Raw genomic sequence first — 20,136 nt, 5'->3', positions numbered from 1 at the left:
CATACCCAAGTCCGATGGCTTTAAACAAACAAAATCAAGTGTCAAATGTAATAAAAACTATTGTATGTGTATGTGTTCAGATGAATATCAAAAGAAATACACAAAAAAGTAGGCGCTTGTGTTTTTTTTCTTTGAAAGTGTATAACTCTGGTATTGTGTGCAACAGCTACCTATTATAAGTTCCATTTGATTCCACTAGATGTCACCAAACACTGAAAAAAAATATTATGTGTCTTAACATTTTGCTTTCAAAAGTTATTGCTATGAAACCAAAGGGAGGCAAAGTGGCTTTTTAGTGTCTTTTTGGAGTCTCCAAGGTCCCGACTGCAAAAACAAGCTATCATAAAGAAAATTACACCAACAATCTCACTTTTACTATTTGCTAAAAGCACTTACAAATATTCCCATATATGTTTCACTATCTTCTTCTCAAAGAGACTCAATACATGCAATAAATAAGTAATGGGGTAGACAAAAATGTGATCTGCAACATGAAAATCGATATTTTTGTTATTTATTTATAATAGAATAATATGTATAAAAAATTTGAAATATGCTCAATTTTAATTTTTTTACAACAACCAAATGTAGAACAAAAAACTAACATGTAATCAATTTGGGTCCAGGGAACTTCCCGTTCATGGAGGGACCAGTGGAGGAATACAACACTATAAACACTATCTGTACAATATTTTATATCACACACTCACTCACACACAGACTCACGCACAACACGTTGAGCTGGTGGTGGATGAACAAGCTGCACCAGCTGCGAATGGCTCTGGGGGAGCTGGTATGGGCTGTGTGGCAATTCCTGCAAGCTCAGACACAAGGGTTTCCCTGAATGACTTCTGTGTCATCTGTCTTTTTCTGGGATTTTGAAAGTTCCTGGTGAAGAATGAAACTATTTACTGCAGAAATGTCAAGGAAATGGAAAAACAAGGTCTTGTACCACTTCCTTGTTTTTTGAAGAACATTGTAATAACCAATCAAGGCATCAGACAAGTCAACTCCACCCATGTATTTGTTGTATTCTTTGACTGCTGTGGGAACCGGGATCTGTTGTATTCTCCAGTCACCCTCTGCATTCTTCACACGCCTGTTGACAGTCTCACCCACATATGCCTTGTGAATTGTGGAGCATATCGCCACCTTTTTTGGTTGGAAGTATGTCTGGCATGATTGAACAATGTTTGTGTACAGAGGTTTTACCTTGAAGGGTTTATCATAATCTGGGGTTCCTTTTTTCCTGGAATTCTGTTCATCCTTCTCTACATCACAGAGGTGCAGATTCCATGAAATAGCTTGAAACCTTGGTCTTGACATCACAGATCGGGGAAAGGGGAAGTTGTAAAGGGTTTTCTTTGCCCAGTAGTCGACAATGGTTTTTGCGCCAACCAATCCCATGTAAATGACCAAAGCTAAATAGGAAGAAAACTCCTGTGCAGTCAAAGGAACCCACTGGAACTTCTTCCCAGCCGCAGACATTTTTGATGCATACCTGTTGGTGTTTCTGACAATTGTGTCAATTACAGAGTTGGTGAAAAACAGCTGAAACAAATGGATGGGTGAGTAGGTGCTGCTCATTAGGATCTGAGACCCTGGAGGTCGTTTGGGTGTAAAATTGGGCAAATCTGGATCCACATCCTCCTCTGTGACATCATGCCATCCATTTGTCTCACCATCATCATGTCTTCCTGCTTGTGACTTGCCCCTTGATTGCCTGCACCTTACTCGTGTTGTTGACACAGATGTTTCTCCAAGAGGGGTAGGGGTGGGGTCGTGTGTCACAGGTAATGTGTGAGGACAACACCTCTTTCTCCCTGACAGAACAGGCTCCTCGTCATCAGAAGAGATCACACTGTAACACAAACAAATGCAGGTCATATGCATGCACTCAGAGTAAGGAAAGAAACCATAACACAAAAATAATCATTGGACTATGTGCATTATTCAAATCGCAACACAGATACGCAAACAAAACTTCAAAGATGTTCAGAGCCCACGATAATGATGCACGATATCCTTCACAAATAATACAACTAAAGAAAAAAAATCACGATTGTAAATGAAGAAATAGACAGGCCTACTTGCGCGTCAAAATCCGGGTCCTCTCTTGCTGCAAATGCAGCCTCAAAAACCGAATCATAGCTCCCATCACTGTCCACGTCGCTGAGTCGATCCAGTTCCTCCAAAACTGCCTCAGCTCCAACAAAAAGCCTCTTGGACGTCATTTTCTAACAATGTGAATTATAATAATCTAATTATATCTGATCTAATTATATGCATGAGTGAGCATGACTTTAATGCGTCCAAACTGCGCGCCGCAGAATATCTCATACTCTTATTGGACTAGAGGTAAAATTGCGCGCTGAATATCTCAGACTCTGGTTGGTTTAGAGGAAAGGTGTGTTCACGACATGTTCACATAATGCTGAGATCATTTGCTTTCGGCGATAACATATCATGTGGATCGTATGAAAACAATGACTTATTTCCTGCATTACTGGACTAAACTCACATAAAGGTGAAAATGGACTCATTTTGAAGAGAACAGTCTAAGGTGAAAGTCTATGTATCTTTTTGACTACTTTTAGCTCAGACATGCTGTAATCGGAGATGAAAAGCAATATTTCTCCTAGTTTGTTTACTAAGATCAAATATGTACTTCACGACTCATTCTACAATCATTTGATCTGTTGTTTTATCTAAAAAACTATTTTTTCAACTAAATAAACCATATAGCAAAAATCCTGAGAAAGAAAGCTTTTGTTTGATATATGACTTGCCTTTGTTCATCAAATTTGACCAATGCCATCAATATGCTTCAAATTCATAATCACACTTACTTTTGATTGGTATTTTGGTTGCGGGTGGAGGAATTTAATCATTTAAATGATGCGATATGTAAAATGAATTAAAAAATGATGGTTTTGTGTGAAAAGTAGAGGGTCTAAGTAATGATTGTAATGATATCACATATGACTGTTAATGTTTCATCAGGACCTCTAAATATTAAAGGATGATCGTAATAATGATCTTAATAACGCAATTCAAACCCGGTACCGGGTTTACGACCTTAACAGGTTAAGAGCTTTTCAGTTCTTCAGGAAACATTCAGACAGTGTTTCGCTTCAGTTTGAAACCAGATAAACTTCACATGCTTGTCTTCCTTCACAAAAATTTGCCCCCAGGCAACACCTCTTTCGGTAGCTTAGTTGGTATACGAATACATGTTGTTGGTTTAGATGCTTTATGTTGGTGTTAATGCTTTGTGTCTAAATGTTTTGATGTCTGTTGCTTTGTGCCATTAAACAGGTTCGTTTGTATTTGTCTTTTTTCACCTTAGACCTGATGGCGCTGAAAGAGGAGAATCAAAAACTGTATGAAAAGGAAGAGAAATATCAGTATGAGATTCACCATGATTTCATAACCGGAGAAAAATCTTGCTCACAGACTGAAAATACTTCCTCACAAAAGACAGGAGCTAGAAGTCATTTCACCTGCCAAGAATGTGGAAAGAGTTTCAACCAACATAGGCACCTTGAAGTCCACATGAGAATTCACACTGGAGAGAAGCCTTTCTCCTGCCAACAGTGTGGAAAAAGTTTCACTGTAAAAGGAAACCTTAAAAGACACATGCGAGTTCACACTGTAGAGGAACCTTTCACCTGTCAACAGTGTGAAAAAAGTTTCACTCGAAAATATACCCTTAAAGCCCACATGAGAATTCACAATGGAGAGAAACCTTTCACCTGCCAAGAGTGTGGAAAGAGTTTCAATCAGAAATACAGCCTTAAAGTCCACATGAGAATTCACACTGGAGAGAAGCCTTTTTCCTGCCAACAGTGTGGAAAATTTTTCACTGAAAAAGAAAACCTTAAAAGGCATATGAGAATTCACACTGTAGAGGAACCTTTCACCTGCCAACAGTGTGGAAAACGTTTTACTCAAAAATACAGCCTTAAAGCCCACATGAGAGTTCACACTGGAGAGAACCTTTTCACCTGCCAAGAGTGTGGAAAATTTTTCATTCAAAAAGAAAGTCTTAAAGTCCACATGAAAGTTCACACCGGAGAGAAGCCTTTCATATGCCCTCACTGTGGAAAGAGTTTCAGACAAAAAGTAACCCTTAATTCCCACATGAGGATTCACTCAAGAGAAAACTGAGTTCACACTGGAGAGAAGCCTTGCATATGTCTTCAGTGTGAGAAGAGTTTCACATATTGAGCAGACCTGAAATGTCAAGTGCAAACTCATTCTCATTTTTGCTCATATGTGTCTGTTTTTGTCATGACAGTGTGACATTGCACAAACTACATGGAATCTGATCTTTTCAATTCTGATTTTTGCTACTTCCCTATGTGGTCCTAATTTCGATAAAGGTTAGATGTTTTACAGTGCGACCTGAGTCTGAAGAGTATATCAGAACTCGTACAACGTTCATTCAATGTCATTCTTGATCGACATGAGTCATCATTTTGGTTCATTTTTTGGTTGCATCATGGAGGAAAGCAGCGAAGTCAGTCAGTGGAGAGATAGTGAGGTGATAGACCTATTTAGTATTTGGGGTGACAGCTCCATACAAGCTAAGTTTGAGGGGTCTTATCTCAACAGATTTGTATTTGAAGGTGTAGCGTTACAAATGGCCAAACAGGGCCACATGGAGAACGTGGCTGCAGTGTCAGCAATAGGTTCAGAACCTTATAAAATATTTAAAGAAGCTAAAGTTGCAAATAAACGAAGTGGTCGTGGTCAGATCACCTGTCCAGCCTGGAACTCCGGTTAGTGGAACTACATCAGTGGAACCGACAGCAATGAAACTGATATCGAGACAGGTAGGTCAAATATCCCAAAATAACATTACCTTCACTCTAAACTTCAGTAATTCAGTGGGGGGGGCAGTGTCACATGCTAAGCTCTGTGATTGGCAGAGCTTAGCATGTGACATTTCATGAACACATGCTAAGTCCTGCCAATCACAACACACTGGGCCAGCTAACCAGTTACAGCACAGCACACCTCCCGGAAGGAGGGGCTTCATCGAAAACGACACGTTCGAGACAGACTAGGGAGAGAGGTGCTGTAATAATGTAAAATATGTGAAAAACAATGCATTCTTTGAACAATCAAGCATGAAAACATTGTAGTACACCCCCAAAACATGAAAGGGCATAATAGGACCCCTTTAACATTAGTTAACTTCACGTTAACATAAACTATCAATGAGAAATACCAAAAATATTTTTACAGCATTTATTAATCTTGGTTAATGTTAATTTAAACATTTACTAATACACCTGAGATAACATTAAATAACAATGAATTGTTGTATTTGGTTATACTTTATTGTAAGGTGTCTGTGTAACAGTGTAATTATACATTTAAGAACGGAGTAATAATACTTAACTGCATACTTAAAATAGGGCAAGGGTTAGGATGATGGTTTGTTTTAGGGTTAGTTGCATGTAATTATACATCATTTATAGTTATTACTATATTAACTACATGTAACACATAACAAGGACTCTAAAAATTACCTTGTATTTGTTTTGACTAATGTTAGCAAAGACTAGTAAATACTGTAACACATGTATTGCTCATTTTTGGTTAATGTTAAGTAATGCATGAACTGGTGTTACATAATTGGACCTTATTGTAAAGTGTTTTGCAAAATTTTGCACAAATGTCATAACGCAAGACGTAATTTGGTTTATGCAGTCATTGGCTACGTTTACATGCACACATTTTGTTTAAATCGGACTGAATTCATTCAGATTGATGAATCCGAACGGTGTGTTTACATAAGCGCTAACCACGTGTTCGGGTTGATGTGCGCATTTATATGTACCACAATTCAAATCGGATTTTTTTGACATGCGCACACTGCACAAATTTATGTTTCCTGCTGTTTGCACATAATAACTATTCTCCTACATTGGTTCTTTATTAACAGCAGACTTAATATTTATCCATTTCTGGTCATAATTTGGAGACAATGAGCATGTGAACAATGTGACAATGAACTGTTGTGCCGCGTGCTTATATTTATCATGCAGTACAAATGCCCAAAACCAGTTGTCTGTGGATGAGAATCCGAAACAAGGACTGGTGGGACGTTGTCCTGCTCCACTTCACAGACGCAGAGTGAAAGGAGAATTTTAGAATGACGGATAGAATGATTTATATGACACTTTATTCAACAGGAAGAACAGCGTGTCATGCAACGTGTCTATTTCAACGTCATTGCACATGCGCAGTCCTTTCAGTTTTGGTTTTCAATCCGATCAAGTGATTACATGTACTCTCAATCAGATTAAAAAAGGAATAAACCACCCCTTTCAAGCTGATTGTGAAATTCCGTTCGGATCAAGCTCAATCGGATCGGTTAAGGTGTTTACATGAAGGCTTTTCAGTCCGATTGAGCCTTCAATCCGACTACTAATGGATTATTTGGTTGCATGTAAACGTAGCCATTGACAAGTCTTCCTAATCCTAGTAACAGATATTGTTTTATGTTACCTTCGTAAAGGGCTGGTTGCTCAGACGTGGGTTAAGCCTGGTCCTTGACTAAAAAATGTAGGTGTCCAGTGAAGTTTCATCAATGACTGGCAACAAATCCATAATTTATGACATTCATAATTTTAATATTTGTTTGTTTCCACCAGGACACAACCTGTGAGTCAGTCCCATCTTCTTCTTCTGTTTCTCAGGGTCGCCTGAGCTGAGTGTTTTTCCACGAGAGTGATCCGGAAAGGCGCTGACAGATGTAATTGAAAGTAGCCATTGACATTCTGAAATTGTGGATGAAATCAATTTCACTGAAGCCATCCATGTCAGTCCAATCACTCCTGACTCCGCATCCACACACACCTCCGTACTGATGTAGCAGCCATTGCTCCACAAAATGTTGCCTTTTTATCTCCTCCTCATCTACAACTGTTAATGAATTTGCTGCCTTTCACTGCACATAATGGGCTTTATTCACACTCTCTTCCGCATTTAAAGTCAGCCAGCTTTGTCACATCCGGCGCACGTAGCGTCCATAGTAACTATGGCGTTTTTTATTTGGTCGCTTCAAGATGTACCAAGGGTTACAGTCAACGACGCGAGTCGAATTATCCAAACACTGAATCATACATCAACAACCAAGAAGAAGGGCTTCAAGCTATATGTTTCAAGCTACATCCACTGTTATGAAGGTAAGATCTGGCTGTGTAGTATCTTTACATGCCTTTAGCATGCATGCTAGCTAATGCTAGCGCAGCAGTGTAACTTAGTGTAAAGTTAGTGATACTATGTGTATGTCTCGTTCTGTCTTCTATTATATTTCAATCACATACAATTTTCATAATGCCATTGTCAATCTTAGAAACAAACAAAGATTCAAGCACAGGAGAGGAAACTATTTGATAGGCCCAGTTCTACAGTTCAAACGCAAGCAAGAGCACCCTTAGTTGATACTGTAATATATTGGCAAAACGTGTGGCAAAAGCTTTTTATTCAGAGTTATGCAGAGTCGCAAAACCTCATTAACAAACAAAGTGTAGACACGATGTAAGTAAGAGATTTACCGTGCATTGTTGGCAGCTCCATTGATGATAACGGAACTTTATGAGATTGCGATGAACTGACAAAGCGACAGTATTTTAGTGATTGTAAAGGGAGCAGTCTTGGCTCGATTTCAAGGCTACAGCCTATATAATCCATTGAATAAATCTATCATTTTTCATGCTGCTAATAGGACCGACGACCAATTGCATGATGCAACATTTTGGAAGTGACATCTACATAGAAATGCTGGATTCACTATGCACGGGACAGAAAATACCCTCCGAGACCCAGGAAAAGATGTTTTGCCTCAGCAGAGGACATTATATTTTAACAAATTTCTCTGACAACATGTCACAGTTTTAAGTCTGGAATATTCTTATGAAATATGGGATATTCTTATGAAAATATAATTAATATGAAAATATATTTTATATATATGAATATGTATGAAAATATTCCCCATTATTCCATGTCTCTTTTTTCATTAGGCCCTACATGTTGCCCCAAAAACAAATTAATATGCAAATTAGATACAAATTATGGAATTATAGAATGCAAATTAGTATATAGATTAATTGCATAGAATGGGAATGGCATTTATGGCCATGTTTACACGCATAGGCCTATTTCATAAAGTAAAATGGTATATCAAATCATTGTTATATCTTTCATAACATATTTGAGAATCCATAATAAACATAATAAAGAGCTTTATACAAAGCTTCAAACCTAAAAATTGATTGGTGAATGACCAAAAAAACAAACATGTTTTCTTCCTGGTGTCCAAAGGACATAAATGGAATAAAGACATTTTTGAATGTTATGCTGTTTCTTTTGCTCCAAACAATGCAATGACCTAAAAAAATAATTCACAAAACCTTTTTTTTTTCTGGTTCTCAGGAGGATATGACATGTTAAAATACTAGTAACAAATTAAAGGATTGTAAAGGCAGACTAACAGAATGATAGAAAAATATTTGTTGCTGAATATATTTTTGAAATTATATTCCAATTATTGGTAAAAGTGATGACTTATTGTGCTTCGCCTACATCTGGACTTTACTAGAGCACCTTCTGTGATTTGATTCTGGAACCTGCCATTAGGGCTGAGTGCTACCGATCAATGAGGAAAAGCCACAAGCCTCACAGCTTGATCGTAAGGGAAAGTTATCCTGCAGGTTCAGCACAGACTGGTTCCGTTCGTCAGATCAAGTTTCTGTGAATCATCGCATGTAATCCTCCTAAAGTCCATTTTAAATACATATTTTGTTTCATATACCATAAATAACACTTGTATATTTTGGAATATTTATTGATAAATATTAATGCTTAGCCCTGGGATTCACAGAAACTGAGATCTGTTTTCTCACTTCTTTTACAGAAGGTTATAGACGGCATCAGGTTAGTATTGTTATAATCATTAAAGACATTTTCTGTGGTAATCATCAGTGAGACCTCAGATAAAGTAATCATCTGATCATTATGATACATTGTATTTAAGTATTTATACTATACTATTTATAGGGCTGAGCACCTCCGCAAACTAATAGAAAACAACCAAAACAATCCTAGGTTTTTATTTAACACCGTGGCTAGACTAACAAATAAACAGACGTCACCCGAACAAAATATTCCGTTACAGTTTAGTAGTAATGATTTCATGAACTTCTTCACTGAGAAAATAGAAAACATCAGAACCACAATTGTAAATGTTCAATCCTCAATCGCGCCTTATAATTCAGCCTCAATTATCCCCCCGCAAGAACAATTACAGTGCTTTACAACTATAGAACAAAAAGAGTTAAATAAACTTATCACTTCATCTAAAACAACAACATGTTTATTAGATCCTATACCAACTAAACTACTGAAAGAAGTGTTACCTGTAGTGGAAGAGCCTCTCCTCAATATTGTTAACTCATCTTTATCTTTAGGTCATGTTCCAAGAACATTTAAACTGGCAGTTATAAAACCTCTCATTAAGAAACCACAATTAGACCCGCATAATCTAGCAAATTATAGACCCATTTCAAATCTTCCTTTTATGTCTAAAATACTAGAAAAAGTGGTGTCCGCTCAACTGGGCTCTTTCTTGCAAGAAAATGACATCTATGAAAAGTTTCAGTCAGGATTCAGACCGCATCATAGCACTGAAACTGTGCTCGTTAAAATCACAAATGATTTACTATTAGCTTCTGACCAAGGCTGTATCTCAATACTAGTTTTAATTGATCTTAGTGCTGCGTTCGATACTATAGATCACACAATACTCTTAGATCAACTACAAAATTATACTGGTGTTCAAGTACATATAAAACAAATTATTCAGTAGTTATAAATTCAAAGAGTATGTGCAATGTACAGAAGAGCATAAATAACGGGACACTATAAAATCCAAGTAATATACAAAGGTACGTTTAATCAAAGTGGTTACTAAATGTTAAATAAATTACCTATGACCAATTGTATAGGTAAACAAAAATAGATACAGCCTCTGGCCATTTGTGTACATTTGTAAAAGTTAACAATAAACATAATTTCATTACTGGTAACGATTCTGATTAGATTAGATAGATTTCGTTCTTGAAGTGGGAAGGAGGAAATTGTTCCACTCAGATAATGCTGGAAAAGCTCCATTGATTAATAGGTTAAAACCCCAAAATTGGTTTACTGAAAAAAGTTCCAGACCACTTAAATGGTTTCTGCACACAAACACTACTCTTTAGCCATTTAGACTCTATAAACCAACATGCGTTTAAATATGTATTTCATCAAGAATTCAACTTTGAATGCTGCTGATATGTTTTATTATTTGTATGTGAATTTCTATGCACATACGTACCTGATTGTTGCGAATGAACGGGACATTTATTTTGGAGGGGTGGTGTGACGTCACAAAGTTGCGCCCCTCTCCTGTGTCTGTGATTCGGCTGGAGAAAGGTTTGTATTTAAAGTGTTTAAATCAATGCAAACCGTTCAGTTAATTTTATAGTTTAACGAACTGTTAAACGAATGTTTTATTATTGAATGTAACATTGTCATTATTGTATAAAATTCCTGAACGGTATTTCGTGATTAAAGAGCAACCATAATGAGCAACAGAAAAGATGCATCTCATTTCGCTCCATATATCGTGATTCAGTTTATCCTAAAAACGAATTCGGTCACTGACAAGTACTGATGAGAGAAACTGAGCTTTGAAACTCAAACGGAATCAAATGGCAAAATTATTCAGTGTTGAATTAATCGCTTGAATCATTGCACGCTGACGTCACCTGCTGGTCAAAACAGTGCCGAGAAAACAACAAACGTGTAATGAAAACTTTTTACTAACCAATATTAATATAAAATCCATAAAGTGGCAAATTTAAATAATAACAAAACATGAAGTCTGTGTATAATCTATGTTCTTGTATTAATTTGTAGTGCTAGTTTCGAGTGATTTTTGGCTAAAGCTACTTTTGGTTTTTTAAATCGGGTCATTTAAAGCAGCACTCAGTAGCTTCGGGATTTCTTCGCTGTATTCTCGCTTTTTGCTCGCAGGTTTCTCTCTAGAGCTCCCCCCACAGCTTCGGAATAGATATTTGACAACACTGTTGTAAAAACTCGTTGGTGATTCTCAGACACCAGAGGCTATAGATCAACGACATCAAAGCAGATGGGACATTCTTTAAGGCCATGTTCACACTAATACGTTTTCGTTTGAAAACGCATCTTTTTCTCTCCGTTTTGACCTTCCGTCCACACTGAGACGGCGTTTTTATTAATGAAAACGAAGCTTTTTGAAAACGCACTCCAAAGCGTATACATTTGAAAACGCCGTTTTCGCGTAGTAGTGTGGACTGTGAAACCGGAGGGATTTAAAAACGATGACGTAAATTTAGTCATGTGAAGCATATTGTACCAATAGATATTCATGTTTATACCAGTATTGTGCCTGTTATGTGCTATTCACTTTCACACTGTTGCTAAAAATATTCTACATTGCACACTCTTCATACCACAGTCCTGCAAAGATGACAGAATTTACTCACATTTGCTGTCCTGCGGTAATACATGAGAACAGTCGCGTTTTAGACCAAACATATGGTGTCTGCGTTCGACCTGGACGCATCAGTGAATGGTGAGATATTTTACTAAATAAAATTATCCTGTCAGAAGAATTGCGCGATAACTTCATTATTTATTTTTCCATCTGAATCATATCAGTGAGCTTTTGTGGGGTTTTACACATGCGCAGTAAATGTGAGTTTAGCGTTTTCAGGCGTTTTTCAAAAGTTTCTCATCCACACTGAAACGTCCGAAAACGCTTGAAAACGCTAGTGTGGACGGAGAGCGTTTATAAACGAAAACGCCGTTTTCAAATGTATCCGGATTAATGTAGACGTAGCCTAAAACGTCTTCTTCATTCGGGTTCGGACAGCGTGAGGGAGCGCAATAATGACAGCATTTTAGCAGATTTCTTTTGGCCGTAAAGCAATTGTTTACATCGCGAGACCTGATATCACGCGAGACTTCCTGACGCGGCGGCCGGCGGCCCGCCGGCTCAAAGTTGCAAGTGCGTATTTTCCGCTCACGGGCACCAGGGGGGTGCGAAACGACCACCATTCAACCCGAAATAAGTAATATAACCATTCCAATGACTCCGAAGCTGTTCAGTTAAGGTAAAAAAAGTTACTTAGTTCACCTTTAAATCCATTAACTCTCTTTCTGACTGACTCTCTTACCAGTGCAATTAACTACTGACCTAGAGCTGATTGAGACACACACAGAGATTTGGTTTGGATGTATTTTTATTTCTGTTAATTATTCTTACCTTAATCATGACAGATTGTCCAAACACACAGAAAAACTCCTGGTGAAGCGACAGAGATCCTCTATAATACACTATTATAAAGATGGTGTTTATTAAAGAGGAGAGTGAAGACATGAAGATTGAAGAAACATTCAGAGTGAAAAGAGAAGATACTGAGGAACAAACAGGTTGGTTTCCTTCCCAAAGCTGAACTCAGTCATTTAATCCCTATTCAAATGTCCTGATACAGAAATAAATGATATTTTTGGAAGATGTAAGGACATGTTGAAAACACAGGACCAGCTAAACAATAACCTTGCTTCTAGTGCACCTGAGAAGCTGCTCCTTCAAAGTTATTTTTTAAAACGTCTTAAAAACAACCTAAACAAAATTATTTGTGTAACATTAAACACAACTACTTTTGAATTAAATGTAATGAAAACTGAAGAAGTAGGCAAGACTTTACCTTCAGATAAACCACATTAAATATTGTTAGTAATATGACAGCCTGCAAAAAACTAAAAAACAACAGCTCGTGTTATAACCTGTTTCACTTTGTGAACATAAATACATAAAAAGAAAACTATGTCCTGTCTCTGAAATGCAGTCCACTGTCACACACAACTTTTTTTTGCACTTTTGCAGTTGACTGAAGCCGCTATAAGTAGCCAATCGCAGTGTAAAATGTAACTGTCCTACTTGTTTGTTGGGATACATGATTTAACACAAAAATCATATTGCAGTTATTTTGTCATATATATATATATATATATATATATATATATATATATATATTTGAATTTGACCATCTTTGAAGCAGAACGAAATCTATGGACAAGTGAGTTAGCATTTGAGCAAGTTATTTTCTCCGACGTCTTTTTTGCTTTAAAATAATGCCAGGTGACGCCATGTGAATAAATTGCCAGCTCCTAATTATATTGTTCCTTTGTTTTTAAAATGAGTGGCTAATTTAATTGATCCTCCGCTGATGTATTTGTTTAATCTTTCTTTATTAAACAAATACATTAGGGGAGGATAAATTAACAACTTTTTAACTAACAAATTTCCAAGGATCTGGAAGTCAGCATTTGTAGTTCCTCTGTCAAAAGGCGGTAAACCTTCTTTTATAGATAATTATAGACCTTGGCCTATATCTAAACTTTGTATTCTCTCGAAACTTTTGGAAAATCTAGTTAGAGAACAATTGACATGGTACCTAAATAGCCATACTATTCTGTCTATTAAACAATCAGAATTCCGTAAAGGGTACAGTACTACTACTAATGGCGCTTTTCCATTACCAGTACCAGCTCGACTCGACTCGCCTCGGCTCGCTTTTCGCTCCGTTTTCCATTGCAGATAGTACCTCCACAATAGTACCTGGTCATCATAGTGACGCCGCAGGAAACTGCCGTGACGTAATCTTCTACGCGACACACACCCGCTACCCACACACACAGGACAATGGAGGAAATCGCGTCTGGCGCGTGCAATGATGACGCAGTGAATAGTGACAATTCTCTCTGACCAATCAGCAGTCTGCCGTGTTTTCACGTCACATTTTAGTATCGCCTCAGCTCGCTCAGAACTTCGCCGGAGGTGATACAAAAAAAGTACCTGGAAGCAGGTACAGGTACAACTTTTACACAGTGGAAAACTAAACAAAGGCAAGTCGAGTCGAGGCGAGCTGGTACTGTGTAGTGGAAAAGTGCCATAAGTCTTCAATGATATTGTGGAGTCCTTAGACGATAAGCAACATTGTGCTTGTCTATTTATTGATTTATCAAAACAAGGCCTTCGAACCTGCGGACTATGACATATTATTAAATATCGGTAGGCCTAGATGGGTAGGACTATCAGAAAATTTAATTTTGTGCTTCACTGCTTATTTAAAGGGAAGATCCCAATGTGTATATATGGAAGGCATTCAGTTAGTTACTTTGGAGGTTGTAGTCCCTCAAGGATCTGTTTTGGGGCTGCTATTATTCAGTATATATATAAATTGTCTTGGTTTTAATATTGATACTGCAAGGCTTCATTTTTACTCAGATGATATTATTAATTATTGTTCAGCTCCCTCTAAAAAGCAATCTGTGGCTTTTTGCCATCTGCTTTTGATATAATCCAAAAAAGGGTTTGTGCTTTGAAGCTGGTCTTAAATGTTGAAAAAACAAAATGCATGTTATTCACAAACTCTAAAATGTATATCTCTGATATTATCGCTCTTTGGACCTATCAGGGGAGTCAAATTGCATCAGTGTTGCAGTACAAATACCTTGGTATTATTATCGAAATCAAATTACATCTTGGTATGTAGACAAACACTCAAGAAAAAGTTTTACTTAAGAAATACTTTTGGTCCTGACACGTTTTGTGTCGGGACCAATAGCCTCGTGGGCAGTGCACTGACATATAGCGCCATTGCGCTTCGGGCATCCCAAGTTTGAGTCCTGGCTCGTGGACCTTTCCTGATCCCGTCCCCTTCTCTCTGTCCCACCTTGCTTCCTGTCTGTTCTGAACTGTCCTATCTCAATAAAAAAAAGTGTAAATCCTCCACAAAAATACTTTTTTTGCTTTTAAGTCTTGCTTTTAATTCAATGTGGGGAAGAAACTAGTGTCCACTACTTTTTTTTTTACTGGTTATTGATTTGGGGATGGAGTGTACAGTGTTGCCAACTATTTTCAAAGGAAAGTAGCTAACGCCTTCCCTAAAAGTTGCTGAATGTCGCTGGATGACGTCATACGTCAATTAGCATATTCATGACAGCATCGCGTCATACTTGCGTTCTGCCATTCACTGAACAGGGTAGACGCAGCTAGAAAGAGTGACGGCAGGGAGAAAGCAAGACCTCGTGCTCGCAGGCAACATTTGGAGGTTACTGAGGTTGTCCAAAAAGTCGCTAGATTTGTCGCTAGTCACTTTTTTTGAAAAAATGACGCTAGAGGGGTCTGAAAAGTCGCTAAAAATAGCGACAAGGTCGCTAAGTTGGCAACACTGGTAGTGTATCATTATAATCCTTCTTACCTTCTCACCTCTCTGGATGTTTTGTACTGTGGTAGATTTTCCCCTATGCATCTGACTTAAGTTTAACCTGGGTCGTCTCCTTATCGACGCCCCTAAACGTCTCCTGATCGACGTTCAATAATATTTATATTCTATATAATATCCTATAGATATTCAGTAATATTTATATAATATTTTATCCTCTAGCGCGTCTCCTAATCGACGTCGGCTGAGGCGGTCAACGCCTTGACCCCTACGAAACACTAGCACTTGGGAATAAGGTCTCTAGTGTTCCACTAATCTGCTGCGCAGCAGTAACCAGACAGACTCCAGACAATGCCTTAGAATATGCTTTAATCACGGCCGGAGGATCTCAGACCAATTTCAGAGAGAATCCTGTCACCAAGCAGGATCCCGTCGTAAGCACCTAATGGAAAAATGCAGTTTTGTTAGGCTCAGAATAAATTTATGTAATACAGTGAACTTGATATTAATTATTTCCTTACCACATAATTTCCTTTCCAAATAATGTGCATAAATGTGACTCTCTGAAAATCCTGGAGTCATGCACAGAACCAGGCCATTTTGCTTCCACATGTGTGATGTAGGACATGGAGTCACACACCATCTAAGATATTTTTAGCCAGTCAACTGCATACTTTTTGATTACATTACTTTTTTAATTATTTGATATATTACTAATCTGGAATATTAAGAACTGTAATAGTAATTTACCTGCACATTTACACTGTGAAATCCCTTTCGGTTCACAAAATCCCCTTCATTGGGGCCTGGTGGGGCCTTGATGGGGACATGTGTGCAGTCTATGGCACCAATCATGTTAGGGAAGCCTGAGGAACAAATACTGTAAGTCCTACTTTTTGGTATGGTCATGGTTGCATGATCTTCATTAAAGGGTCACGACACCCCCCTCTTTCAGCTCAAGTCTAGCTCACAATCTTTTTGAAAAATGCAACTTAATTGGGCGTGGTGGCTGTGAGAAGAAGGGAGGGGAGAGGGTGTGGTATGGCACGGCAGGGGAGAGGGGAGGGGGGGGGGAACTGTCATCGACTGTCACTAAAAATCAGTGGTAAAACGTGAGGAAATGCTAGATTTTTTTTATAGCTGGCAAAGTTATAGTCTAATGAAATACACTGACACCTTATAATTGTATTTAAAACATATAAATGCACATGTATATGTATAATTATGTCATTATAAAATATATATTTGTTTATATACACACTATAAATGCATATATTTGAAAATAAATAAAAAAATCGCTTAAAAAAACTGTTCAGTAGCCTACATATCCTAGATCTACGCGCCCCCTAAACCCACATAATAAAGATGTACAGTGACATAGAAATTTGCACAAATTAAGCATACATTCCATACAATTGAGGTATTATCGAAATATCAAAATTTTAATAACGAGTGATTTAACAGAAGGCAAGTAAAACGGTCAGGGTTACATTTTAGACAAACACACACCTCTGAAGTGATAGAAAAGTCCTCGGGACCGCATCACTCACAAGACGAAACCTGCATTGGTGTACAAGGCCGAAGTCCACCATTCTCCCGTTGAATGGTTGCTACACACACACATAGTTTAGATGTGTCCGTGGTTGATGGCCAACCAGCCGCCCGCAGTCAGAGTCCAGCCCTGGCAGCATCGCGGGGAAAGATGCACTGGAACTTTTGCACCACGAAAACAAACGCGCGTCCCATCATTACCTCTCTCATCTACTACGCGATATCATAGTTTGACATGTCTGTCATTGGAAAGTTCCACGTGGTGTCATGAATAATTAAGAGAAAGTGTCTTCTCATTGGATAAAAAACTCAGTCTCATTAATAATTATGAGACACCGATGAGTCATCAAAGTACTATAGTGCTCTGCCACGTCACAGCCTGTGACGTGGACACAATGAAGATTTTAAACCCGGAAGACGAAAATAGCATATAAAAACTAAAATTTAACCATTTTCCCCCTACTATTAAATCTAACAGATGCTAACATTGTCTTCAATGGTGTTCAACACACATACCTCTGTTAAAATCTCAGAAATTTTGGTTTAGGGTTTCATGACCCTTTAACAATTATAATGTTCCTGCAATGGCAAAAAAATTCTGCTTCACAACCTGTGGTCTTAAGTGGCTTGGAAATACCACAAACCCCCCTAAAAACTGCTTGAGTGTCAGATAAACTTTGTGAATGGCACGACAGACAGCACTTTTCCCCAAGTTTCCCACATCTCTAATAGTGTAAAGGAAAGAGCCACTCGCAAAGAATATCAATGCAATGCAAATAGTTTGTGCCGTTGTTAAAGCCCGACTCCAACGAGTCGAACATTTAACGTGGTTCCAACAAATTAATAATGTATATGACACCCTCACGAGAAAAACAATATCTCTCAATAAGTAGTTTATCGCGCTGCGCTAAAGGATCCTGTCTATCTTGCAAAACACGATTAATTCTTGCACATTCAGCAGCAGGTTCCTGTCGTAAAAACAGACAAGACATGGCTGTGAAAGACTTCCTGTATCACCTCCGCTTATAAAGCCGCGATCTAATCCTGTTAACATGAAATAAGCCTGAGCAGGTTTAAGGTTACAGACCTGTTGCTATGACAGCAAGTCCAGCAAATCGCCAACAATCAAATCGTAGGTACAAGCGGCCTCATCGGGAGATGGTGACTGCATCATTCTCTCCCCGGAGGAGGGCTGTGTGGATGATCCTTTGTTTTTGTTCCGTCCACATTTTCAATAAAAGCAATTTCCTCTGTTCCTGTGTCCCAAGAGGGTGAGACTGGCGGTGTGCGATGCTGTATAAAATGCCTTGCCAGTCTCAGCCTCCTTTTGCATCGCCAGCCGGCAGCCTGGTGCGGTTTGAGAACCCGAGTATGCTTTCTCACACACCCCCTGCCAATCCGTGGAGACATTTAAGTGTTGCACTGCACACTCAGACCCATCTTCGGGCCGCTATGCCTTCCGAGTCGGGTCACTGCCTTCCACCTCGCAGCCAGACTGCGGGTACATTTGTTGTCCCCTTGGTCCCCCTGGCTCGGTCTCTGGAAGCCTGGCTAGCTTTCCCAGCTTTCCAGCTGGCTCATCTGTACCATCAGTCTCGGCTATGTGATTCAGTATGCTCGGTGCCCGCCCAAGTTCAGGGTCGTTAACTTCACCTCTGTGTTGAACGAATGGTCACGTGTGCTACGTGTAGAGAACCCCTAGAACAAGTGTCCAGGCATACTGTGGTCACCACGGATGCCTCCACCACCGGTTGGGGGACACGTACAACGGGCATGCAGTTGCGGGGATCTGGACGGGCCTCCAACTACATTGGCACATCAACTGCCTCGAGTTGTTAACAGTACGTCATGCACTGGGCCGCCTCAGAAAGCAACTACCAGGCAAGCATGTACTGGTCCGTACAGATAGCACTGCGACCGCTGAGTACATCAACCATACTTTACGCAGCAAATTTGAGCTTTCACAAGAACTAATAAGGTTCATTCTCGTGTTACGCAGCACGTTTGAGCTTCCGCAAGAAGTTGTGATGTCTAAATGTTTTGATGTCTGTTGCTTTGTGCAATTAAACTGAGGTTAATTTGTCTTTTTTTTTCACCTTAGACCTGATGGCACTAAAGGAGGAGAATCAAAAACTGAATGAAAAGGAAGAGAAAGATCAGTATGAGATTCATCATGATTTCATAACTGGAGAAAAATCTTTTAGTTGCTCACAGACTGAAAATACTTTTTCTGAAAATAGAAGTCATTTGAACTGCCAAGAGTGTGGAAAGAGTTTCAATCAACATGGACACAATTCACACTGGAGAGAAGCCATTCTCCTGCCAACAGTGTGGAAAAAGTTTCACTGAAAAAGGAAACCTTAAAAGACACATGCGAGTTCACACTGTAGAGGAACCTTTCACCTGTCAACAGTGTGAAAAAAGTTTCATTCAAAAATACAGCCTAAAAGCTCACATGAAAATTCACACGGGAGAGAAGCCTTTCATATGCCCTCAATGTGGAAGGAGTTTCAGACATAAAATAACCCTTAATTCTCACATGGGAATTCACACTGGAGAGAAGCCGTACACATGTGATCAGTGTGGAAAGAGCTTGAGACAAAAGTCAGCCTTAATGTCCATATGAGGATTCACTCAAGAGAGAAATGTTTTATATAACATCCATTTGGAATAAAGGAATTTCACAGATGGGAATCGCCTAAAGAATCACTCACATAATAATGTAATTCACACCAGAGAGAAAATTCTTTTATGTGTCACCAGTGTGGACAGAGTTTCACGGTTAACCCCCTGTAGTCGTATGGAATTAATTTTGTATCAATAATAATGAACGTAACTTTTCAAGAAACTAATGAAAATATAAACTGAAACTGAATAAAATATCTTTGCGCTTCCAGAGTTTTCATTTACGCTTCTGAACTTTTATGCTCCCTGAATTTTCATTTCATTCTGGCTCATATCTCTCGTGGGGGTGGGGCTAACAGCAGTGTGTTCTCATTGGCTACTGAGTTTATGATTGACAGCTTCTTGACCTGGAAGTGAAGACATTAGTGTTGTGTTTATAGTGTGGACATGAGAATCTACAAGCATCAGCTTCCAATTTCATTTTAGTTTTTATAAAGTTAGGAGTTTTGTTTTTGAATTGTATCTGCTGCTACTACTTTGTCAACTTTAGTAGTGCAAGAGATCTATTCAGGTGTAATTGTACATTAAAGTACTGAATACAATACTAAAATTATTGTATATG

General features: G+C 38.5%; 1 protein-coding gene across 9 annotated transcripts in view; it reads left to right on the top strand.

Moving 5' to 3' along the window:
- LOC311081800 (uncharacterized protein) overlaps positions 1 to 19,771 on the top strand; it is a 33,390-nt gene extending 13,619 nt beyond the window's left edge. The window contains exons 3-6 of one of the 9 annotated variants that reach the window (XM_084112488.1): positions 3,350 to 4,838; positions 6,714 to 7,202; positions 12,385 to 12,537; positions 18,991 to 19,771. In XM_084112488.1, the coding sequence (XP_083968614.1) occupies positions 3,350 to 4,170 (821 nt within the window). In that variant the 3' untranslated portion in view covers positions 4,171 to 4,838; positions 6,714 to 7,202; positions 12,385 to 12,537; positions 18,991 to 19,771. Of the gene's footprint in view, positions 1 to 3,349; positions 6,580 to 6,668; positions 12,538 to 18,990 lie in introns of all 9 variants that reach the window. The other 8 variants (XM_084112487.1, XM_084112486.1, XM_084112484.1 and 5 more) reach the window with 8 other exon arrangements.
- Positions 19,772 to 20,136: the final 365 nt, after the last annotated feature.

This window comes from Abramis brama (assembly GCF_963993115.1).
Source record: "Abramis brama genome assembly, chromosome: 4".
NCBI classification, from domain to species: Eukaryota; Metazoa; Chordata; class Actinopteri; order Cypriniformes; family Leuciscidae; genus Abramis; species Abramis brama.
The sequence above is the reverse complement of the archived record's forward strand: the minus strand, read 5'-3'. Positions and strand labels throughout refer to the sequence as shown.